Below are 23162 nucleotides of genomic sequence, written 5' to 3' on the forward strand. Positions count from 1 at the left end.
GTGACTTATGAGACGGTGGTTGTCGAGGCGTTTGAATTATCGGTGCTGACGCTGACGTTTACGTTCGGCTTCCCGAGCCTTCCTCTGCTCCGCGGCGGTGGCGCTGCCGCTGCAGCTAGCGCCGATGTTGATGTTGTTCATGGCGTTTCGCACACCGTTGCACAGAGAGAGAATGACAGAAGCACGGCGAATGCGCGCTTTCGCAGCTTCGAGATTCGCTTGTCGGAGTTGCCGTTACGTTCAGCTTCGCGAGCGTCCGTAGCGCCGTTGCGAAGGAGAGCGCAACGGGAGCGAGCCGCGCCACATTATATACGAGCGCGCAGCTGTGGCGGAGAGAGAGAAACGGGAGAGGAGAAACGAAGCTGAGGCAGCGCCAGCGCCCTCTAGAATCTAGGTGGCATTGGGCAGCGCTTACGCCGCTGCCTTCACCCCACCCCTCGCGCTCACGCGAGGGGAGGGGGAGAGTTGGCGCATGCGCAGTATGGGGCGGACGCCGCAGAACGGGCACTGCACTGAGCACAAGATGCGCACTTCAACCACTAAGTGCATACATTAATGTGTATTGTTACACACACGCACACAGACACACGCGCGCGCGCGCGAATGGTACAGGTTTTTGATCTAAAGCAAGAGTCGCATGGCCTCCAAGATAGACGCCGCGCGCTTGCCATCTCGGAGGCCATGAAGAATCTCACAATGCCTCACAGATGGCAGCACATTATCTAGCGTTTGCTGTTGCTTGATGGCTTGATCAACGCCTCCTCTAGAAAGCCGGCGTTGGCTTGATATGTTTTCCGCTAGATGAACATAGTTGTCCATTTTTAGAGCTGTTTGAAAGTTCGTGTGTGTTTTTAGCGGCGATGGCTGCACTATACCGGCCTTTTTCGACGTAGTTTGATGGCCTCCCAAATGCGCCTACAAATCGCCGAATGGGCTCGTTTTCGTCGTGACACTGCCGAACAAAATGCATTAAGCCACTACATGGCATTTATGTAGTGTTTTTTCCGAAGCAGTTGCAAGTACATCGTGGCTTTGTGGTAGGACACCTGCTTGCCACGCGAACGGCCCGGGTTCGATCCTCAATGGGACCGAATATTTATTCTTTATTCTATTTGCTTTCTCGATTTTTTTCTCACGGAGGATTTTTCGCTCACAAAAAACAACGGTGCCGACACCGTCGTCGACGTCGACGCCGACACCGCAATTCTGCGACACGAGCTCTCTAACGCTATCGCGTTTAAAATAGCGTAGCTTGCACTGGAGGCGCAATGCTAACGAGACAGCGGAGCTGATGGCCAGCTATGTAGTCCTGGACATTTTGCTAAGTTTTGAATGGTTTCTTTCTTTCTCCTATATATTTCCCTTTCTTTCTTCTCTGTTTTTTTGTGTCTATCTGTTTATTTCTCTCTATTTATTTCTTTCTCTTTCGCGGTCCTTCTGTCCCTTTTCTTCTCTCTCTGTATTTCGCGCTTCCTCTTTCTCATTCTTTCTGTGCTGTGCTTCACTCTCGTCCTCACATCTCTCCTCCTCACTTCCCTTTTCTACCCCCTCGCTACACGCTACTGTACAAGGCTACGCTATGCCTGCTAGCGTGCCTTGATAGCCGAGTGGTTAGGATGCCGGCCTTCGGATTGTGCGTACGCGGGTTCGAATCCCGCCTCGCCAAGAATTCCTCTTTCTTTGTATCTCCGTACTCGCTCTCTCACCCATCGGGGTTAGCATTACAGGCCACGCCAGAGAAATTGGCGCACGCATTCTGGGAGCGAAGCAGAAGAGGAGGACGAAGAGTTCATGATGTGATGATGGTTTTCTGTTCGCGGCTCAACTGACGGCCGCCTTAAACAGCTCCGAGGCTGTTAAAAAGACTCGCATTCAAGTCAGTGCAGTACAGCTCGCGAAGGTTGCTTTGCATTCTTTTACGGAGAGGAAAAAAAAACGACTTTGCTCCCCCTTGGATGGCGCGCATTTGCGAGGCAAAGAATTCACCTCTGAGCGAACTGACCTGTGGAAGACGCTGTTTGCGAGGAAGGGCGTGAGCGTGATGGCGGCCGTGCCGACGAACGCGACGAAAGCGCGCCAGTCATGCCGAGCGCATACAGGCGCAGTGCGGGCAAGTTCTCGCGCAATGCACCCAGGAAGCCCAGGACGGCGACGGAGAAGACTGCACCGCCGCCCAAAGCGCCGCCAGCTCCAGGTTCACGCTGAGACGCATCAGCAGCGTGCGAAGTACGTCGCCTCCTGCGGAACAACGTATCTTCCGTTCATACTTGAAGATATCCGTGCATTGTGGTGTACGCAGGATATATGCTGTTGACGCCCACCCGAAAACTCCGTGTCATTGGGAACAACATGGCAAACATAATGTTCTGTCTCGCAGGTCGCACAAATAATTGCGCCGCGGCAGGATCGATCTGGCAGAGTCATGCTGGTGTACGGGCTGTACCGTGCCTCCCTTTTGTGATGTTCACGTGTGGGCACTGAACATTCAGAGGCAAGGTACCTTTAACTGAGCTAGATTGTGAATGAGCATAGGTTGGCAGAAAATGCGGAGCTCATTCAGACTCACTAATGAAATATATTTGCCCTTAGAGCTCACTGGACTCAGGCTCACCAAAAATTTTACCCAACTAAACTCACTCGGACTCAGGCTCACTAAAATGTTTTCTCAGCCGGACTCAAGCTCACCAAAATATTACTCACTGCTCAGACTCACGGCTCTATAGGAGTCTGAGTGTGAGCCGACTCACGAGTGAGTTGCCGACCTATGGATTGACATATCTCCCCCGGTCGTCGCATATTTCCAGCCGGTGGTGATACCCGGACCTGTGTGGTCACATTGCATGTGTGCACTGCGTCACTGTTGTGAGAGTATGTAAATCATTCACTGCCGTTAAAGGGCCAGTAAACAACCCCGAGGTCCAAAAATTGTAATGAAGAAAAATGTGCGCACTTTTGCTATGTGAACATGCTGCTGCAAGAATTTTGCGAGCAGGTGCTATACTCGCGGACAACTTTTCTTGGCAATGAAAGAGAGGCTACGGGGAAGGAGCTACTGCACGTGTACCGCTCCGCGAAGTAGTCCGGTTCGGCGCGCGTTTCGAATTTAACTTTGGTTTGCGAAACTTCCGTACCTCCTGTGACGGCTATTTGAATATTCGAGCGGCCTTCACAGGTTTACACAGCCATTTGTTAGTGAAATTCGTCACAAGCTCCCTCGGCGAGTCGCCGGAAAAGCTGGAGGGTGACGAGCGCTCACCTGAAGACGAAGACGCCATTTTGACTGTGAAGTGCACGTAAAAGGTGCGACGTTTTCACAGGTGCAAAACGCTAAATGACATGCATAAAGCAAAACAAATATAAATATCTCCTTGGTGCGCGCTGACCATCTTTTCAAACAGCGCCCCGTAGAAAATAAAGTAATGTTGTTTTTTTAACACGAAAGTGTTTTATGCCGGGGTCCACCACGGCTCCACTGACGCATTTCCGTCACGGATATGACGTTGTAAAATATAAAGACTAACGTATGGCAAAGAAAAACTAGAAGAAAAGTTCCACCAACCGGAGTCGAACTTATGACCCCATGATCCCCAACGCGCAGTGCAAAACGACTCCGCAACAGACGGCACGTTCCTCGTCCTACTAACGGCATGCTATTATATACACCACTTGCCGGTGGTGGTACTCAGAGATCGGGGTACACAGCGTGTTTTTGTTATCACTAGCGAGATGGCGCGAATGGCTCGAATGGCGTAAGAATGGCGCGCTTTAAACGTCGTCGCCCCGCGCGTTGAGATGAGCGTGCGCCTTTACAGGGCGTGGTCGCTCGTGTGCCAGCGCTTATCTTGTACGTCTTGCGCCCTCACCGCAAGTTTGCGTTGAAGTTACAGAAGAGCACGAAGGTCACTTCGCTCACTGCAGCGGCCGCTTTTGCGAAACGAGCGTGCTGCTCACAAACAAATAAGTTACAACTGTGACAGTTCGCGCTCATCCTGTGTATACTTGTGCGTTCGTTTCGTGCGCCCTCCTTTGTATTTGACAAGCGCGCTTTAACTGTCGAGCTGTGACAGTTGTTTGTTCGCGCTCATCCTGTATATGTTCATTGCGTGCGTCCTTTCTGCTTGAGCAGCGCGTTGCAAGTTTCGAGCTGCTTGCCGTTCTTCGCGTGACATTACAACTTGTTGCTATAGCATTCATTCCTTCGCCTCGGGGCGAAACAATGCACAACAAACGCTCAACTACGTCTGTGAAGACACGTTTTACTTTCGTGTTATACCGATTCCTATGACAGAGGGATCAACCATGTTTTTTAACACGAAAGTTTTATGCCGGGGTCCACCACGGCTCCACTGACATATTTCCGTCACGGAAATGACGTTGTAAAATATAAAGACAAATTGGTGAATTCCATTGGCAGATTCGTAGTGACCGACGAACTCTACGCCGGAGCACTCCACTCCGTAGAGAGTTCCGGCGGATTTGTATATGACTGGCGTCATATACAAATCAGCTGACAGGTTAACAACGGAGGTTGTTGAAGCCCTAGAGAATAAAATGCTCGGGGCATCTTGTGTCAGCATGCCTTCTGTTTTGCTTTCAGAGAAGGATGTCAGATTTCTTTCAGGAACCGTTTTGCACGCGCAGTAGGAGTGACCATGTGATGTACTGTGATATCTCTTGTAACCTTCTTCCTTGTGTTATTCATGTGAAGGCAGTATTATTCTGTGCAGATACTGAATAAACTTTCAGTTAGTGCGCCTTGTGTTGCGTGTCCTCCTCATCTGGTCTGTTGTTTTCGCCGGCGCTGTTTTACTGCGATTATGAACCAACTAGCCCAAAAGTACATCTTGGCAATGTTATTCGTTTCTTCAGTGTACATCTTATTTAGTTGCGACTTATTCTTTCGTTTTTTTTTCTGATTGCTATTCATATATATATATATATTGACGCGTGTATACTACATGTGGACGACGACGACGATGGGGGGCTTTAACGGACACCATCTAGTGGGGCTGTGATTAGTTGAAGACGAAGAAGACGTTCCGCCTGTTCAGCTGATTTCAACACGCTGTTTCGCTGCCGAAAGGTCTTCTTGTCTTTTCCTCGCGTTGCATCGCGACACTGGTGGAGGTGCTGGACCGCAACCCTGCCTGATGCTGCACACCCCTACTGGGAGCCGTTCAACCAGCCCGGACGCATTGTCACCTATTACAACTCCCGTGCATCGCTTCAGTCGGAGGTTGCGAGGCCTCTCTCCGGAGCTCCCCCTCGCCGGAACCTTCTCTCAGGCGCCGCATACCTCTACCAATGGCCAACGCCAGCCCGCAACAGGTGCCCCAAGGCAGCTCTCTTCCGAACCCATCCCAGGTGACGCTCTTTCCACCATTGGTGCCTGATCGCTTTAGTGGCGGTGCCCATGAAGACGTTGAACTGGCTTGAACACTATGAACGTGTTGCCAAGATCAATCAGTGGTCTGATCAGCAAAAGCTCTCCCGCGCCTATTTTACCTTGACGACAGTGCTCGTACTTGGTATGAGAATAGAGAAGCCAGTCTGTCTACATGGAGCGACTTCCGACAGCAGTTTGTTGATACCTTCGCCAACGTCGACCGACGGGACCGTGCTCAGCAGCTATTGGAGCTACGGGTTCAAAAACCCAATGAGACCGTCGCGATGTTCGCCGAGGATATGACTCGTCTTTTTCGCAGAGCTAACCCGAACATGACGGATGAAAAGAAATTGAGCTACCTCATGCGAGGTGTAAAGGAGCAGCTTTTCGCCGGGCTCTGCGCAACCCCCAAGTACCGTGGCTGACTTCATCAAGGAAGCTACGGCTATCGAGCGGGCACTTCATCAACGATGCAGGCAGTAGTATCGAATGTCCAGCAGCGCCCCAATCAGTGCCGCCAGCATGACGTTTGAGAATCAGAGCGCCTTGCGGGACCTGATTAGGGAGATTGTCCGCGAGGAACTTCAGAAGCTGCGGACACCGGTCGTTGAAACAACCATGGCATCCGTCGTCGAAGTCGTGCGCGACGAAATCCGGCAAGCATTCTCGACAGCTGACCCGGATGCCGAGCAGCGTCCCATGAGCTACGCCGCCGCTGTTCGACGTCCGCCACTCGCTAAGCCATCGCCGCCGACGTACCGCCAGCCGCCAGTAGCACCTTGGTCGCCGCCGCAAGAGGGAGACGTTGAGGCGACCACCAGTCTTGCCGTACCGCCAGCCGTCCACATCCGCGCCATGGGCAGCGCCGCAAGATGAGAGATGTTCAGACGTCCACAGGTCCGAAAAACAGACGCATGGCGCACAATAGACCGGCGACCACTTGTTTTAACTGCGGAGGTGCAGGCCATATTTCCCGCCATTGCTGGCATCGTGGTGATTCGTTTCGACCTCTTCGACCATGGTTTGACGGCCGACGCGCCACCGACGAATACATACCACGCCTCGACGACGCTTCGTTTCAAGGGCCCCTCGTTCTCAGTTTGACGACTGCCGTACCACTGACGCGGAAGCAATGCCTACTCACCAGGCGGGTTTGGGACGTCGATCACGCTCTCCCTCTCCCGCGCATTCGCCTTCTTCGCACCGACGCATCTTCGCGGACCTTAATGGAAGGAGGTCACCCAGCCCGCGCCGGGGAGGGAAACTGAGCGCGGCGACCTCCGGGGGTAAGGTTGCAGGCCATCACGGACGACAATAAAAAGCCCCCCTTCTTCCCAGTGCACGATGCCGTAAAGCCGACAAGACGTGAATCGACGAAATTGCGACCACCGACCTTACTGTTCTCCTTGACGGACAGAAAGTGACAGCGTTAGTTGACACTGGTGCCGACTTTTCTGTTATAAGCCACGACCTCGCCGTCCGCCTCAAGAAAGTGAAAACGCCGTGGACAGGCCCTCATATCAGAACGGCAGGCGGCCAGTTACTAATGCCTACCGGAAGATGCACAGCGAGAATTGACATAGGAGGTTCTCCTTTCGTCGCGTCGTTCGTCGTTCTCGCGGCATGCTGCAGAGATCTAATCATTGGCATGGATTTTTTACGAGAATATGGTGCCGTCATCAACATCCCGGACAGTTCGATTACGTTCTGCAACAGTCCTGGCCTAGCTGATTGTCCGGAGGCGAGACATAACCCTCTGCGTCTTACTGATGACGATGTGGTCCTCCCTCCTAGGTCATGCACGCTTGTTTCCGTGGCAGGTGATGCCCCGTTTGACGGCGAAGGAGTTGCAGACCAAATAAGCTCGCTCCTCTTTACCCACGGCGTTTCCGTCGCACGAGGTATAGTCAGTGTCACTGCTGGCCGCACGGACTTGCTGCTGACCAATTTCAGTGCTGAGCGCCGACACCTCCCAAAAGGCACGGCCGTCGCCTACTTTGACGATGTCGTGGATGCCCAAGGCTGTTTGTCGGTACTCGACGAAGCGCCAAAACTTGATCCAGCACCGTTCTTGACGTTAGCACTACTTTGTCAAATGACGAGCGACGGAGACTCCTTGAGCTACTAGCGGAATTCCAAGACTGCTTTTCGTCCACATCAAGAGTTGGTCGCACGCCTCTTACCAAGCATCGGATAATCACCGAAGACACTGCGAGACCTATTCACCAGAACCCTTATCGCGTGGCTCCAAAAGAACGCGAAGCGATACAACAACAAGTAGACAAAATGCTTGAAGATGACGTCATTCAGCCATCAAAGAGCCCCTGGGCATCGCCGTGGTCCTAGTCAAGAAAAAGGACGGCAGCCTCCGCTTTTGCGTGGACTACAGGAAGCTAAATCAGATGACCAAGAAAGATGTGTATCCGCTTCCCCGTATAGATGACTCTCTCGACAGACTTCGACATGCTCGTTACTTTTCTTCAATGGACCTGAGGAGCGGATATTGGCAAATCGAGGTAGACCCGAGAGACCGCGAGAAGACCGCTTTCGTGACGCCAGATGGCTTATATGAATTTAAAGTCTTGCCCTTCGGTTTGTGCTCGGCGCCTGCTACCTTTCAAAGGCTCATGGATACCGTGCTTTCTGGGTTGAAATGGAAAACCTGCTTAGTCTATCTTGACGATGTCATAGTGTTTTCCGCAACATTTAACGAGCACCTTGAAAGGCTTGCAGTGGTTTTACGAGCCATACGGTCCGCGGTCTAACATTGAAACCAGAGAAGTGCCACTTTTGCTTTGAAGAACTGCAATTCCTTGGCATGTCGTCAGTCACGAAGGCGTTCGTCCAGATCCTGAAAAAATTACAGCCGTAGCACAGTTCCCTGTGCCGTCCGATAAGAAGGCTGTCAGGCGCTTTCTGGGCCTCTGTGCCTATTATCGGCGGTTCATCGCGGACTTCGCACGCATTGCGTCACCATTAACTCGTCTCACAAGAGAAGACGTTGCCTTTGAATGGAAAGAGGAGCAGGAAGCTGCTTTTAATGATCTGCGCCAGCGTCTACAAACGCCTCCGGTGCTTGCACACTTTGACGAGGGAGCCCCCTACGATGCTTCACACTGATGCCAGCAATGTAGGGACTGGGAGCTGTCCCTTGTGCAACGGAGAAGGACGCTGAAGAGTAATCGCCTATGCAAGCAGAACGCTAACCAGCACAGAGGCCTAATTACTCCACGACTGAGAAGGAATGCCTCGCCGTGATATGGGCGGTTACGAAATTTCGCCCGTCTTTGTATGGCCGCCCCTTCAAAGTTATTAGCGACCATCATTCTTGTGCTGGTTGACAAACCTTAAAGATCCTACCGGGCGATTAGCGCGTTGGAGTCTGCGGCTCCAGGAGTTCGATATGACGGTCGTGCACAAGTCGGGGAAGCGACATATGGACGCTGACTGTCTGTCCCGGTCACCGATTGAGTCGGCTGTTCTACCCGATGAGGAGGAAACAGCATTCCTTGGTGTTCTCGACACGTCCGCCATTGCGCAGCAGCAACGTGACGACCCTGAGTTGCTTGGTCTAATTAATTACTTAGACGGAAGATCTCAGAAAGCACCTAGGGTTTTCGCAAGAGTATTGTCATCGTTTTGTTTGCGAGACAGAGTACTCTACAAAAGAAACTTTTCGTCGACCGGATCCACCTATTTGCTCGTCATCCCGGCATCACTTCGCACCGAAGTACTTCAAGCATGCCACAACGAGGTGACTTCTGGCCACTTAGGCTACACGCGAACAGTGGCCAGAGTACAGCAAAGGTATACTGGCCACGACTCACCACATCCGTGAAGCACCACGTTCGTACTTGCCTCGACTGCCAGCGACGCAATGTCACCCCCCGCTAAGCCAGCTGGCCTCCTGCAACCCGTTCAGGTCCCACGAACACCGTTTGACCAAATTGGAATGGATATTTTGGGTCCACTTCCAACTTCAAGTGCAGGAAACCGCTGGGTTATCGTCGCGACCGACTACCTCACTCGTTATGCCTGAACAAAGGCTATTCAGAGAAACACAGCAGCGGAGGTTGCACGATTTTTCGTCGAGAACGTTTGTACTAGGTCTGGTGCACCAACTGTCGTGATCACAGAAGAGGAACCGCATTTACGGCAGCTCTTTTGGATCACGTTCTGATGCTGAGTGGAACAACTCATCGTAAACCACCGCCTACCACCCGCAAACGAACGGGAGTTAACAGAGCTCTAAACAAAACGATTGAAGACATGCTTTCAATGTACGTTGACGTTGAACATAAAAATTGGGACGAAATCTTGCCTTATATCACGTTTGCGTACAACACGGCCAAGCAAGAAACGACTCGCATGACTCCGTTCAGCCTCGTTCACGGACGGGAGGTGCGGACTATGCTGGACGCGATGCTACCGCACGAATGTGACGACACTGACACCGACGCCGATGTGTTTACGCAACGCGCGGAAGAAGCTAGGCAACTTGCCCGCTTGCGGATCCGCCAGCAACAAGACTACGACGCAGGCCGCTACAATGCTCACCGCAGAACAGTTGTTTACCAAGCCGACGACAGAGTATGGGTTTGGACGCCCATACGGAAACGAGGACTATCCGAAAAGCTGTTAAGGCGATACTTCGGACCATACCGAGTATTGCGACGCCTGAGTGATGTCACCTACGAAGTCGTCCCCGACAGTCCCCATTGTACGAGGCGTACCCAGCACCGTCCTGAACTTGTGCATGTTATGCGCATGAAGCCATATGTCAGCGAGTGACTGTGCGAGACCTTTGTTTAAAAAAAAAAAAAACTGCATTTCTGATTTAGCATCGGGGCGATGCTCCTTTAGGGAGAGGCAAATGACGCGTGTATACTACATGTGGACGACGACGACGATGGGGGGCTTTAACGGACACCATCTAGTGGGGCTGTGATTAGTTGAAGACGAAGAAGACGTTCCGCCTGTTCAGCTGATTTTCAACACGCTGTTTCGCTGCCGAAAGGTCTTCTTGTCTTTTCCTCGCGTTGCATCGCGACAATATAATTATATATATATATATATATATATATTATGTATTTGCCCTCCTGCTTGGACCCAAACAGTGTCTGCAGTATTGTATAAATAAATAAAATAAATACATGCCGCGATGTAGTTTTATCACTGTTCGTATTTATTTTTGGTATTGTTTGTATTTATTTCTTTATTTCATATTGTGCTACACAGACGTTCTGTGAGGCCGTTGAAGTGCAAATAGGAGATACATACTTTATTCTGTATTCATTCTTTGCTTATGTATTTTGCCGTATGTTGCCTATGTACGGGTGGCAGGAGCTCTGTCAAGCTGCGACGAAGCAGCTTTTTCTCGTGCCACCTTTTTTCGTTTTATCATGTAAACGAAGGACGAAATGATAAAAAAAACATGATGATTGATGTGAGGGGGACTATACAATAATTTTAAGCAAGAACACAAAAAAAGGGAATTCAAAAACCAGGTATTACAAATGGCAAAATCCGTGAGGTAACATAGGTAATAATAAGACACTCAGTATGTGTTATACATATTTGAACGGGGCAACGTGTATCATTATGCAATGTATAAACATGATTTCAAGTCATCTATAATTAGCAAACACAGTCATAAGTACTTAGTATTTTATTTCTAAATGCCGCGTGATCATGAATGCCCACTACATCATCGGGTAGGTCATTCCATTGAACTATGGCACGCGTTAGCGCAGATGCGTTAAAGGCTTAAGTGCGGCCGAAAAGACGCGCAAACTAGCCTGATTATTAAGTCTGCGAGATGTGAGATGAGGCTTTGATAGGTATTTACATGCACGCTGTAGATTACTTTATGGAATAGGCATAAGTCACGTTATTTGCATCCTTTCCCCCACTCATCACGAACTAACCACAGTAAAACAATTCGACAGCCTTCAAGCCGCGTCAACTTACACAAACATTCACTCTTTCCCTCAGCTATTTCTTGGTGGAATAAGTTGCCTGATAGTGTTGTGCATTGTAATACTGTGGAATCCTTTGTTTCTAAAGTACAAGCCATCGATTTCTGTTTATGATTGTTTTTTTGTTGCATGTTGCATTCTGTAACCACTCCTGCAAGGGCCGAGTGAGCCTGCAGTATTTTCAAATAAAAAAAATGGCGATCTTCCTGCGTAATTCCAGGGAAGATAATGATAAGGAAGTCTTCATGTTAGTCGACATGAGTAGCGGTTGTAGTCACGAGCGATGAAACGTGCTGCGTGGTTTTGCACAGATTCTATAAGTCGATAAGATATGCTTGGTGAGGTGACCAGATGGACGATGCATATTCGAATTGTGCACAAACGAATGTCTCATATGCTAGTGTTCGTGTTATGGATTGCGCCGCATGAAGATTACGTTTCAGGTATCCGAGTGTGCGCGATGCTGTGACAGTAATTTTTTCAGTGTGGGTTGACCAGGATAGATTAGACGTGAAGTGAATGCCAAGGTACTTAGTAGCAGTCCATTGCCAATATATGTTTATTGTTTAGACAGTATACGTGTAAGTCGAGTTTGACTTCTTTCGGCTGAACGTCATTAGTTTGAATTTCTCAATGTTAACCGTCATCTGCCACTTTGAGCACCAGAATGTGGCTATGTCAAGATCCTGTTATAGTGCGAGGTGATCTGCGGGAGTTATAATTTTACGGTATATTCGGCGAACAAATGGACGTTTGATGTGATATGAGATGTAGACGAGAAAGGACGCTGCCCTGAGGAACACCAGCAGAAGTAACGTCAGATAATGGAGATGAGGTGTTATGTAAACTGCTTGCGTGAGGAGAGAAAATTTCAAGATACAGTTAGAGAATCAAGATTAAGGGAAGACAATTTAGTAATTAAACGACAATGTGCTACACGATCGAATGCTTTAGAAAAATCGACATGTATGCAGTCTGTGTTACCATCCACATTAGAAAATAGATCGCGTGTGAATTCTAACAGCTGGGTTTTACAAGACAAACCCTTCCTAAAACCACGCTGTCGAGGAAAAAAGTAATGGTTATTTTCTACATGTTGGGCAATATTAGATGCAGTTATCTGTTCTAGTAGATTGCAAGGAATGCTAGTGAGGGATATGGGGCGATCATTATTTTCATCACTTTTATTTCCAGACTTGAAGATGGGTATCACCTTGCCAATTTTCCAATCACGTGGAAGTGTACCAGTAGATAATGATTGATTAAAGATATGGTAAAGGATTAAACTGCAAGGCATTATTGTTAGTTTGAGAATCTTAGTGTTGATACCGTCAATACCAGAGCTTGTGGATACTAGGTTTCTTTATTACAGATGAAATTACCTTCGACTGTTAATTCAATGCATCTCAAATACCTATAAGTGACGTCAGTAACACTAGGAATATTTGAGTAGGTTTCTTTTGTGAATATGGATGTAAAATATTTGTTTATGTTTTGAGTCCTCTTCAACCAAATTACCGTTTCCATGTTGTAGTGCTACGTTAGTCGGAGAGGAGGTCGGGGAAATAGCAGGCTAGAATTTTTTCGGATTGTTAGTCATCAGGGACTGTAGGTGATGCGAAAAAAAACGTGTTCTTAGCTTTACGAACGACGCGACAATATGCAGTTTCGCAGGATTTTTGTTTTGACCAAGATGCGGTAGTGTTTAGTCTTTTAGCTGTTTTGAACAAGTGTTTCGTTTTATTTTGTAGAGATCTGTTATAGCATGGCTTTGATACGCGCCAGTAGCTTGTGCTCGAATGTTGTCCAGTTTTCGACGAGCGTACGGGAGGTTAAAGTCTGGAGACCAGAAATTAATGGCAGTACAATCGGCTTTCTTGTAATAGGAGATTTTCCTAATTCAGCGCCACCTGTCGGCAGCAACGAGAAGCATTTCTCAGCCGCCATTAGTAGGGCGCGCGCCGTCAGAGCAGTCAGAGGAGTACACGCGCGCGCGCTTCAGATTGAACGCTCGCGTGCGATCCTGTTTGCGCAAATAGTTGCCGTTTCCGATAGAACGGGATCAGCGCAATGCCAGCCCATTGCTGTGTACCGCAGTGCACGCAAAGAGGATTTCGAGACGAGGATGGGTCGAAGGTAAGCAGAAGCGCGCTTGCCCGCGGCTTTGTTTACAATCGGTGCGCGGCTGATGCCTACCTTTTCTTGCAGGTCTCGTTTTTTTCTTTTCCGAAGGATACGGACTGGAGGAAAAGGTGGATTATAGCTATTAAACGTGACGAAGGCCCTTTCTTCACCGTGACGAAGTTCACAAAAGTTTGTTCAAGGCATTTTACTGAAGCAAACTACTTGCCAAACGTCGCCGGAAACCGTCGTTTCTTGAAGCAAGACGCCGTGCCCAGCATCTTCGCGTTTAGTGCTCCGAGGCCTCCACCAAGAAAAAAACCAAGAAATCGAGAACCACTTAACCTCGTCAGCGCTACAGTGCCTTCCGAAGGCGGGCGATCGACTACCGCGGATGTGAGCGACGTAGACATCTGCTCTCCTACATCGGTGACGAGCAGCATCGATGGCGTGGTGTGTTGTGCGTGCTCGCTAAAGATTTCCGACCTCACCGAACAACTCGACGTAATGACGGCGCGTGTCCGTGCGTTAGAGTCGGAAGTAAAGAAAAAAGCCGACGAAGTGGAGCTCATTAAAAGTTCGTTGTACAAAGCAGAGCGAGCGCTCGACATTGCAGCACAAGAGCGTAGCCAGCTGGAGAAGCGCGTGAGCCGAAAGTTTTCCGTTGGTGCTTTCGGGATAGCCCTGATGACATGATGTTCTATACAGGCCTTCCAGACTACAAAGCTTTCATGGAACTTTTTGAGTTCCTTGACCCAGGAGAAAACTGCGAAAATATTAAGGCATGGTCAAGAAATTATGCTGACTGCCGTACCAATGCAGGAAGGCCTCACCTGCTGCCCGCCAGAGAGCAACTTTTCTTAGTACTTGTAAGGCTTCGCCTCGGACTTTTCGAGAAGGATCTTGCCTACAGGTTTTTAATTTCTCTGCCAACGGTATCCAGGCTGAGTACAACTTGGATCAGCTTTATATACCTACAGATAGGCCAGCTTAATCTTTGGTGGACAAGGGATGAAGTTAATGAAGCCATGCCGCCTGCATTTATTGCACAGGGCTATTCCAGTACAAGAGCTATAATAGACGCCACAGAGATCAGGTGCGAGGTGCCTAGCTCACTTGTGCTCCAGTCGCAAACTTATTCAAATTACAAATCAGCGAACACATTGAAGTCACTGATTGTCATTTCACCTGACGGAACCATCACCTTCTTGTCCAAGTTGTTTGCTGGGTCATTGTCCGACAAGGAGTTGGTTGAAAAAAGTGGATTTTTGAAGCTCGAGTTTGAACCCGGAGACTCAGTCATGGCTGATAAAGGCTTCAAAATAGATGAACTTCTCAGCAAGATAGGTGTCACTTTGAATAGCCCACCATTTTTGCGCAGAGAATGTTTCACTGCAGATGAAATAGCAGAGACCGAAGAGATTGCATCACTAAGGATTCATGTTGAAAGGCGCATACAGCGAATCAAGGCATTCCACATATTTGACAGACCGATACCTTTGACGATTACTCCCATTGTGAATGAAATATGGGGGATTTGTGCGTTCCTTACAAATTTGCAAAACCCACTTATTGCAAGCAGGTAAACTGTACAGTGTGTGATGAGTGGTGCGCGTTTGAATAGTGCGTGTTTAAAGTGAGTCTTTAAAAAGTGCACGGAGCAAAAAGAAAGAAGCGGCAAAGTGCTCGCGCGGTGCTGCATAAACGACGATGACGTTGAAGATGTCAAGTGCAAGGGCGCGAGGCACGAGGAGTCGACGTAAAAGTGACATGATGAAAAAGAAAGCCACGGAACATTTCGAGAGCCACTCACATGTCACCACCGAGGTCCAAAGGTCTCCAATCAGGAGTGGACAAGTGTGCCCAAGGACAAGTGAATCGTGAGCAACAGAAGAGCAAGGGAGTTGGAAGAGGACGTGGCGAGCGGAAGGTTGTCACTGGACCGGGCGCTGAAGATGGGCAGTCGGCTTTCGGACCCGAGCCAAGAAGACTTCAACTGGCTAGGGCCTCCTGCCGTTGCGTTCCCGTGCAAGAGGACCGTAGCCATCCGGTCGTGAACTCCAGCCCAAGGCCTGCGGACTTCGGTGCCGACAGGCAAGCAGCAGCAGTTGGGCTACGGGCCCGAGCTGTGCGTCGAGCGTATGACCATCTCTTCTCTGGTTTCTCAACTGGTCGCCCAACCACCACCGCTCTCTTGTCGTCACCAGTCAGCCTGCGTCAAGCCGTAGCCACCGCATTCCTGTTTGTTAAATGTCGCCAAGCCTCAACGACACGGGTGAGACTCGCCACCGTTATGGCCCACTCCGCCGCGCACGAACTATACTTTGTAGTATATGGTTTTGAACTTCCACTTTGTGTTCTTAGAGTGATTTACCGTGGGCAGTGAATTTTTTATTAAGTGTTTACTTGAGTGTTAGTATTGTAGTTATAGTTTCTAATTAAAAGTTTCCTGTGTGGTGTTAAACGAACGGCTTTGTCCTTCGTAAAGCTCTCGGAGGCACAACCACCGAGAGGTAATCAAAAGCATAAAAAAAGAACCTGCATCACACTGTGTCAGTAACAGTTATTTTACATGCAAATTTGTACAAGCTGTCCAAATTATTCAGACATACAAAGCAATTGCTTGAGACATGTAGTCCATGAACATAAGGCAGAACAAGAAAAATGGTGGATTTTTTAATAAATTTATTCTGTTAAATGATATGTCGCCCTTGTAAAAATTTCATCAGAAAAATAGACACATTATCGGACATTCAAATGCAAAGTCTCACTGCATTGTAGATGTTGACACAACCAAAATGCACTAACGTACCATAAGAGTTCAACAGTTCACACAGCAGACATTGGACACTTGCAAATTATCTCCTAATACCCTGCCTCTTTTACATAAAAAAAAATCCTACATAGATGAAAAAGCACGTAAACAATGTGTTAGGTGATAATTAACAAAGTAAGCAATTATTTTTATTCAATTTCCTGAACACATTTTCAAACACACATGCTTGGTTAACAGTGTCGCTGAGTATGAATTTTATTTTAAGGAAAAAGCAATTCACCATTCCTTTCTACTGGTTAGTCACTAAGCGTCTCACTTTTCAAGCTGTTGCAACATTCATAACATAAGACAAGCATTCCAGCACATCTCAATATGTTTATCTACCATTGTGTTAAATAAAGCTATTTTATTACACTGGCTTGACCCACCATGGCAGCTCAACATGCAACATGTTGCACTATTAATCTAAAGGAGGTGGACTAGATCTTGGGCCAAGGTGGCCACTTTGCAATGTGTCAAATGCAAGAACATCTGTGTACATATTTAGATGAATGTTAAAAAACCCGAAGTAGTCAAATATGATCCAGAGTCCCCCACTACACCCTGCTTCATTATCATATAGTTATAAATACATCCTGTACATAAAGACCCACAAGTTATTATTATGAGACTTGAATACCTATATATTAGACATGGACGTAACATGAAGTTGGAAATAAGGCACCATTAATCCACACGATCAGCCACCCTGCCTACCCCATTCATTTGAACTCTTTTGTGACAGACACTGGAGATAAAAGACAATCGCCTGTAAAGCGACAAGTTATTGTTGAATTCTGGACAGCAAACTTGCAAGTAACAGATATGTTTTTAACATGAAAGGCAGCACCATTAGCTGCTAAGCACGGTTTTACCCACCATGGAAAGCAATGGAAAAAATGACACAAATGCACCATTAGCTGCTAAGCACGGTTTTACCCACTGTGGAAAGCAATGGAAAATGACACACATGCACTCACTGTTTATTATAACTTCTGCAAAAAGCGAAGTGGGTCAGTAGTTATAAAACATGGAGACCTTGCAAGGCAAATCCAGTGTAGAGAAACACTTCAAGAATATCAAGGCAAGGAGGGTGACTGTGTGCAGGTGGTGCGAGGAAAAAGAATGACAGGAGTGCATGGGTTGAAGAAGAAGGTGATTACATTAATGTTATGATATCAAAAACTAGGGGGCAAGGGTTCGGTAAAAAAGTGAGAAGACTGATAACGATAGGCACTTTTATCTTCTGTGCAATATGATTTACATTATTTGAAGGCACAAAAAGTTGGAAGGCTACTACAAAAGGATGTTATAGACACATTTGAAAAAATTAATGCAATATTAATTCCAACAGCTCCTTCAGAAGCTTTTGCTATTGATGAGCAGATCACTGACCCGCTTACTATGTATTTGAACGACACTTTTACGGTTGCAAATGTAAAAGCACCTGGGTATGTAAATACTGAAATGATTGCAGCTATGCCAAAAGAGCCGTTAGATAAAATAATTGAGCGGGTACCAACGGGTGCTTAGCAGAAGTCCATGAAATTGCAAGAGCTGCTTTATACTTAGAATACATATTAGGACTTAGGTCATTATAACAAAGCGCTTCAATTAATAAAATGCTTTTAAGTGTATGCAAAGATATTCCAGGAGAAAACAAACAAGATATATCGGAACTATAAGGAGTCCCACTTGCGCTGCTCTCAATGAACAAGCACCACAGTGCGCGGCTGACGTTACACCTCACACAGCATTCCCTCAACAACAAATCTACCCTGCAAATGCAAGCAAAGCAGTAAGCGGCACATTTGCTGACATAAACAAGCCATCGTGCCTACCTCCAGAAAATGTCACAATAAATAAGTAATGAAAAAAAGAAATGTCACGGGGGAGAAAAAGGATTAGTGTCTCTGTGTAGCAGTCCACCAAACAAACTGCATAGCATTAAAGCAAATGGTACATATTGATTTTGGAACAGGCTGTAGCTTTCTCTCATTCTTATTTTACTCATAGGGTGCGTAACTCGATATAACGGTCGATCAGCAAATGAAAATATGGTACCCTGCTTATAGAAGGACCCTCATATAAGGAGCAAAAACTGCTCCCTGGTACATGTCTCTTTGAAGGATGATCAACTGTATTGTAAATTGCACTGTCTAACTTGTCTTGGTACATTGTCAAAGCACTTCTGACCTACAAAGCCCTACAAAAGCAATGCTTCTTTCCTTACTATGCCGCAGAAAATTACGAGTTGCTTGGTTGCAATGGATGATCTCTGCTTGCAAAATATGGCAATAATGTGCTGAAATAAAACTTGTTCAGTTTCACTTTGCATTGCTGCCAAGCTGCATCATCATACTTGATTCTCTCAACCACAAGAAACTGGGGAGAGTACACTACAAAATCTGCCCAGGAAAGCCCACAGATAGCCATTTGCCCAAGAAGCTGATAATAATACTGGTGCCGACGATCAAGCCTGAAAACATTGTCAGTATCCTTGTACAGGCACGATCCTTGAGTGGTTGGCTCATCCATGTCCTTCATCGAATATGGACACTTCACTTCAATGATGCCATGGGAGTTCTCTTGTGGGTCCCACACAATCCGGTCTGGTGAAGCGCCGAGCCATGGGCTTGTTGGACTTACAACCAGTCCACAGTGAAAGGTCTGGACGTCGTGCAAAGCAGTGCGAAGTGCCGCCTCGTATCGCCGTACTGCCTGTCGCTCATTGGAGATGCCATACCTAATGGTGGAGTAATGCGCACATTACATTGTGCCGCAAATTATATTTTGGCTTCTAGAAACACATCAATACACCAACAACAGTTGGAACATAAACGCATGCTGCAGATGCATTTGAAGATAGTGCAGTATAACTACTTTCTAAATATGCTATCATTGTTTTTCTAAGGTAAACACAGTCTCAGGGGATTATGCAAGAAACGACATGAATAATAGAGTCAAGGGGACAGTAAAAAGATGAAAAACAGGAGATTATGCTATAGCATGGTCTCACGTTCGTTTATTTGGTCCTTGTTGCTTTACGCTAGTAATTATGTTCCACTATGCTTGATACCAACTGGCCAAACTATCCACCTTAACAGTCCAGCATAAGCAAGATTTTATTTTAGAAAAAATGCATATGTATGCACACAAACTGCGAAAGTTTCAAAAAGATTTGGCCCCCCTCCTCTCTGGCTACATTTATTTGTGCACGGTTGTCACTGTACTCATTCACGTCACACAATATTCTGACTAAACAGCACGTCCCCTGAAACCAATTTACTGTCTAACATTCATAGTGCCACTGATATTGATACTTACTGTACAGCCCTCACCCGTGACAGGTCCTTGTCACTTGTCAAGTTCTGCAGTCCTTTCGGTGTCCATTTCTCACGGGCAACAACAGTCCCAAAGTTGGAGGCAGTCAGGCGATACTTTCGGGCCTTCTTCCACTCAGTACTTTTGCTCTGCGCCGGCTACTCTTTTCCAGGAGACGAGCATCTTGAATTGATTGGATCAATGTCTGTAAAAAAACGAAAAGAGAAAAGGTACAGGCAAAGCGCCTAGACCAACCAGGCTAACAGGTGGGCTATATTACTTTTACAAAACATGTTTGATCTAAAATTGCCTAAATGACAACTGAAATGCAACAACGTTAGGTAGCTCAATTTTTTTTGCAGCAATCGTCTGCGGATGTTCGTCAATATTAACATCAGTAAGACACCATATTGCTAGTCAAAATGAGTCATGTTTGAGGTCTTTACTGCAATCGAACTCCACACGCTACACCATGTAGCAGCACCATCACGATGTGTCTATGTGGCATGTGTCTGGATACATATGATGCAGGCTTGAGTAAGCTCAGCATTGGGCAAACTTGAAAGATTTCTTTATGTTTTCCAAGACAAGTACACACGCGTTGAGCCTAGTTGGTCTGATGGTTGACTTCGAACCCTCAAAACAAACTGATGAAAACTCGAAACAAAACAAACCCATTCTAACATCAACCACCAAGTGGTACACATTGCAGAGAAAAAGGTTAGGCCCAAAGACACAAACATACCATGACTTTTGAGATCTTGAAGGGATGCTAATCACTTTATAAAAAGTGTGCAAATTTTGCCGACAGTCAGACCACTGGTAACCTTCGCTTATTCAACACAGTCACATCGTGGAAATGACTACTGATCCTCCTAGCTTTACAGATATTGAAATTTGTTGCACTTTTAGTACTTCCAAGTGCTGCTTCAATATATTCTTTACTTACCTCAAATATGGCTCTTTCTTTATTTGGCAGGCTCACAGATGATGAAGCAAACACTGTTGTTGACGTAAATAAGTCGGGTTCAGGTGGTGTTGGGTGATGAGGATGTGCTGTCACACCCAACTGAATGTCCGGGCTTATATACGTTGTGAAGTGGTGAGGCAGTACAGTCTTTTGGCACCACAGCAAACTTCCCACACAAGTTTCCCCAAAAGTAGACGTTGCGGGCACTGCCTTCATGTTCCTGAGGTGTCTTGCAAATGGAGACGGTGCATGAGTTTCTAATGCCTCTCCATATTTGAGAGCAGCCAGCTGTACTTCATGTGCAAGTCTTGGTCTCTTGCGTGCTTCATAGAGCCTTGAAGGAGTGGGACGCTCAAGTCCACCAGGTCTCGGAGCCCTCCAGTCAAGTTCATCTACACCACACGCCGTTATTTTTTCTCCTCGTGGACGTCTCCACTGCTGTGGCAATTCAGTGCAAGAAAGCTCAGGTGGCGCTTCGTTATAGCCATTCTCCTTGAGCAGCAAAACCACCTTAAGTAGCCCCAGAATGTGATGGCAGGCACCATTTTCTCTTACAGCACATTCACACGTGCAATCTTGAATGCTCCCATCATGGAAGAAAGTAGCGGACACTTTGTACGCAGGAGCTGTCTTTTTTTGGCTCCTGTAGCAGAGTGCGCGCACACGAATAAGCGTTGAGTCACTGAAAAAAAAAAAAGAGGGTATTCATTATCATGGTATATGTAGTACTTGTTTCTGATGACATTTTCACATATCACTGTAGATAATAGAGAGTGCAATGATTGCAAACATAGGCAGGAACATAATAAGAGGGTGGGGGGGGGGGGGAATTCGCTCTTTGTAACATTTATTATTTTGCAAGCAGCACCTGAACGTTCATATACCACAGATTAACTGACACTACAGAGAGCACTGAGAACATAACTTGTTCAAATAGTACAAGTGGGAAATGAATGTGTTTGTTGCTTTTCATGCAACAAGTGGATGCACCTCACACAGACCTGAAAAACACGTGGCTGGTTTGCAGCTTGTGCAAGAGCTTTTCGTGAGTGCGTGCCTGTGTGTGTAGCCCGCACCAGAGGAGAAGGTAGGAGCACTGCCAAGCTGCCCTCCCTCCCCTTGGGGGTCCCAGCGCACGGCCTATGTTGAGAAATACCAAACACTACTTAAGCAGAGCACTTGTTCACGCACAGGAACGCTAAAAAGAACCACAAACGGCAGATCGTGCGACCTGGGGCTAAATTCTCAGCGGATCACTTTCACGACAAACGACTATGATGCGTTCGGCCGTCACCGCGGTCCGGACACCGTGCCAACATGCTACTGCCAGCAACCTGGTCACTCGCCGACGCATCCGATGCTAATTTCGCGAAAGCGAAATTAGCCCCAGATAACAGCGCAGTTCACCGAAGAGTCGTTGCTCGCACGTGTGCCGAGCGATCTGTTCGATGCTAGCAAGTGCTCGCGAACACCGCGCGCACCAACATTCGTATTAGCATTTAGCGTCATCGTATACTTAGCTTGATACAGAACACTACCACGCGAGCGGCAGCTCAATGAAGTGACTTACCTATCTGTGTACGAAGACGTTTCGATCGAAGCGGTTTGGACGTAGCTTTCCACAGCAAACTTGTGACTTCGTTCATCGTTGTGCTTCGCTAACCTTTTTGAGGCGCTGTAGGCTTCCACTTTTTCTTCCGTAAGAGTCTCCGGAATAACTGCGAGACTTTTGGACCACGACATCACCACCAAAACAGTAAGCGAGACGCTGTAGTGTGGGATATCCGACACTGCCCATGCAACTGCCTGAAGTGACGCCCTACTAATGGCGGACGGCAAAAAAATCAGTGTGGCCAGACTGAATTAGGAAAATCTCCTATTGGAGCGGGGTACCGGCTCGCGAATATGATGGGAAGGCTGGCAACATTTTGTGATCACTGAAACCATCGAATTTGACACGAGAATAAAATCGAAGGTTTTAGTTCCGCGGGTATGTTGGTGAGTTTAATGATTGTTTAATTAATTCATTCGAGGAGCGAGAGTTGGAAGTAAAAGAGGGCCAATTAATAGCCGGGTAGTTAAGATCATCCGCTAACAATATAGTTGAGTTAGGATGTTTCTCTGAAATTGGAGCGCAAGTCGAAAATAAAGGAAGGACAATTGTCTGGTGGTCTGTAACAAATGCCAATTAATGAATTCGTAAATGATGACGTGACGCAGACACCCTTGGGACAGTTTTTATCCGCAAGGTAAGATGCTTGGTTTTCGATAATTGTTAAAGGGGTGGTGCCATCAAAGTTCGAGGCTATTACAAGCCTGTTGTGGGTTTCCTCTGTATGCAAGGACAATCCACACGAAGGGTCGGACACAGCAAACGTTTAGAATATATTTTAATTCACTTCCAAAGTGTACCTAAATGCTCAGTCTCCCGATCGAAACCCATCGCTAGCGCGCCAACACTGACGTAGATCTGTAGGATGGACAACGAAAGTTGTAGTGACGTCACACCAAATCTGCTGTAGTAACGTGAGTGACCTCCGGACATCCGCCACTTCCGCAACGTACGTA

At 47.3% G+C, this 23162-nt stretch overlaps 1 protein-coding gene across 1 annotated transcript; it reads right to left on the reverse strand.

Annotated features, from left to right (window-relative positions):
- Positions 1 to 18406: 18406 nt before the first annotated feature.
- LOC119377008 (uncharacterized) lies at positions 18407 to 22404 on the reverse strand. Its single transcript, XM_049411524.1, has 4 exons — positions 22165 to 22404; positions 20574 to 21276; positions 19628 to 19782; positions 18407 to 19046 (listed from the first exon to the last, which is right to left on the reverse strand). The coding sequence occupies exons 1-4, from the start codon at positions 22335 to 22337 to the stop codon at positions 18548 to 18550; spliced, it is 1530 nt and encodes a 509-aa protein (XP_049267481.1). The 5' UTR covers positions 22338 to 22404; the 3' UTR covers positions 18407 to 18547.
- Between the last annotated feature and the right edge of the window lie 758 nt (positions 22405 to 23162).

Source organism: Rhipicephalus sanguineus, unplaced genomic scaffold (genome assembly GCF_013339695.2).
Source record: "Rhipicephalus sanguineus isolate Rsan-2018 unplaced genomic scaffold, BIME_Rsan_1.4 Seq315, whole genome shotgun sequence".
In the NCBI taxonomy this organism is placed as follows: Eukaryota; Metazoa; Arthropoda; class Arachnida; order Ixodida; family Ixodidae; genus Rhipicephalus; species Rhipicephalus sanguineus.

Coding starts and splice junctions, on each gene's coding strand:
- LOC119377008 (XM_049411524.1), bottom strand. CDS start 22,337: ATGTCGTGGTCCAAAAGTCTCGCAGTTATTCCGGAGACTCTTACGGAA. Junction 19,783..20,573: donor AAGAAAGAGCCATATTTGAG/GTAAGTAAAGAA, acceptor GGAAAAGAGTAG/CCGGCGCAGAGCAAAAGTAC. Junction 19,047..19,627: donor TCACGGGTGAGGGCTGTACA/GTAAGTATCAAT, acceptor CTCCACCATTAG/GTATGGCATCTCCAATGAGC.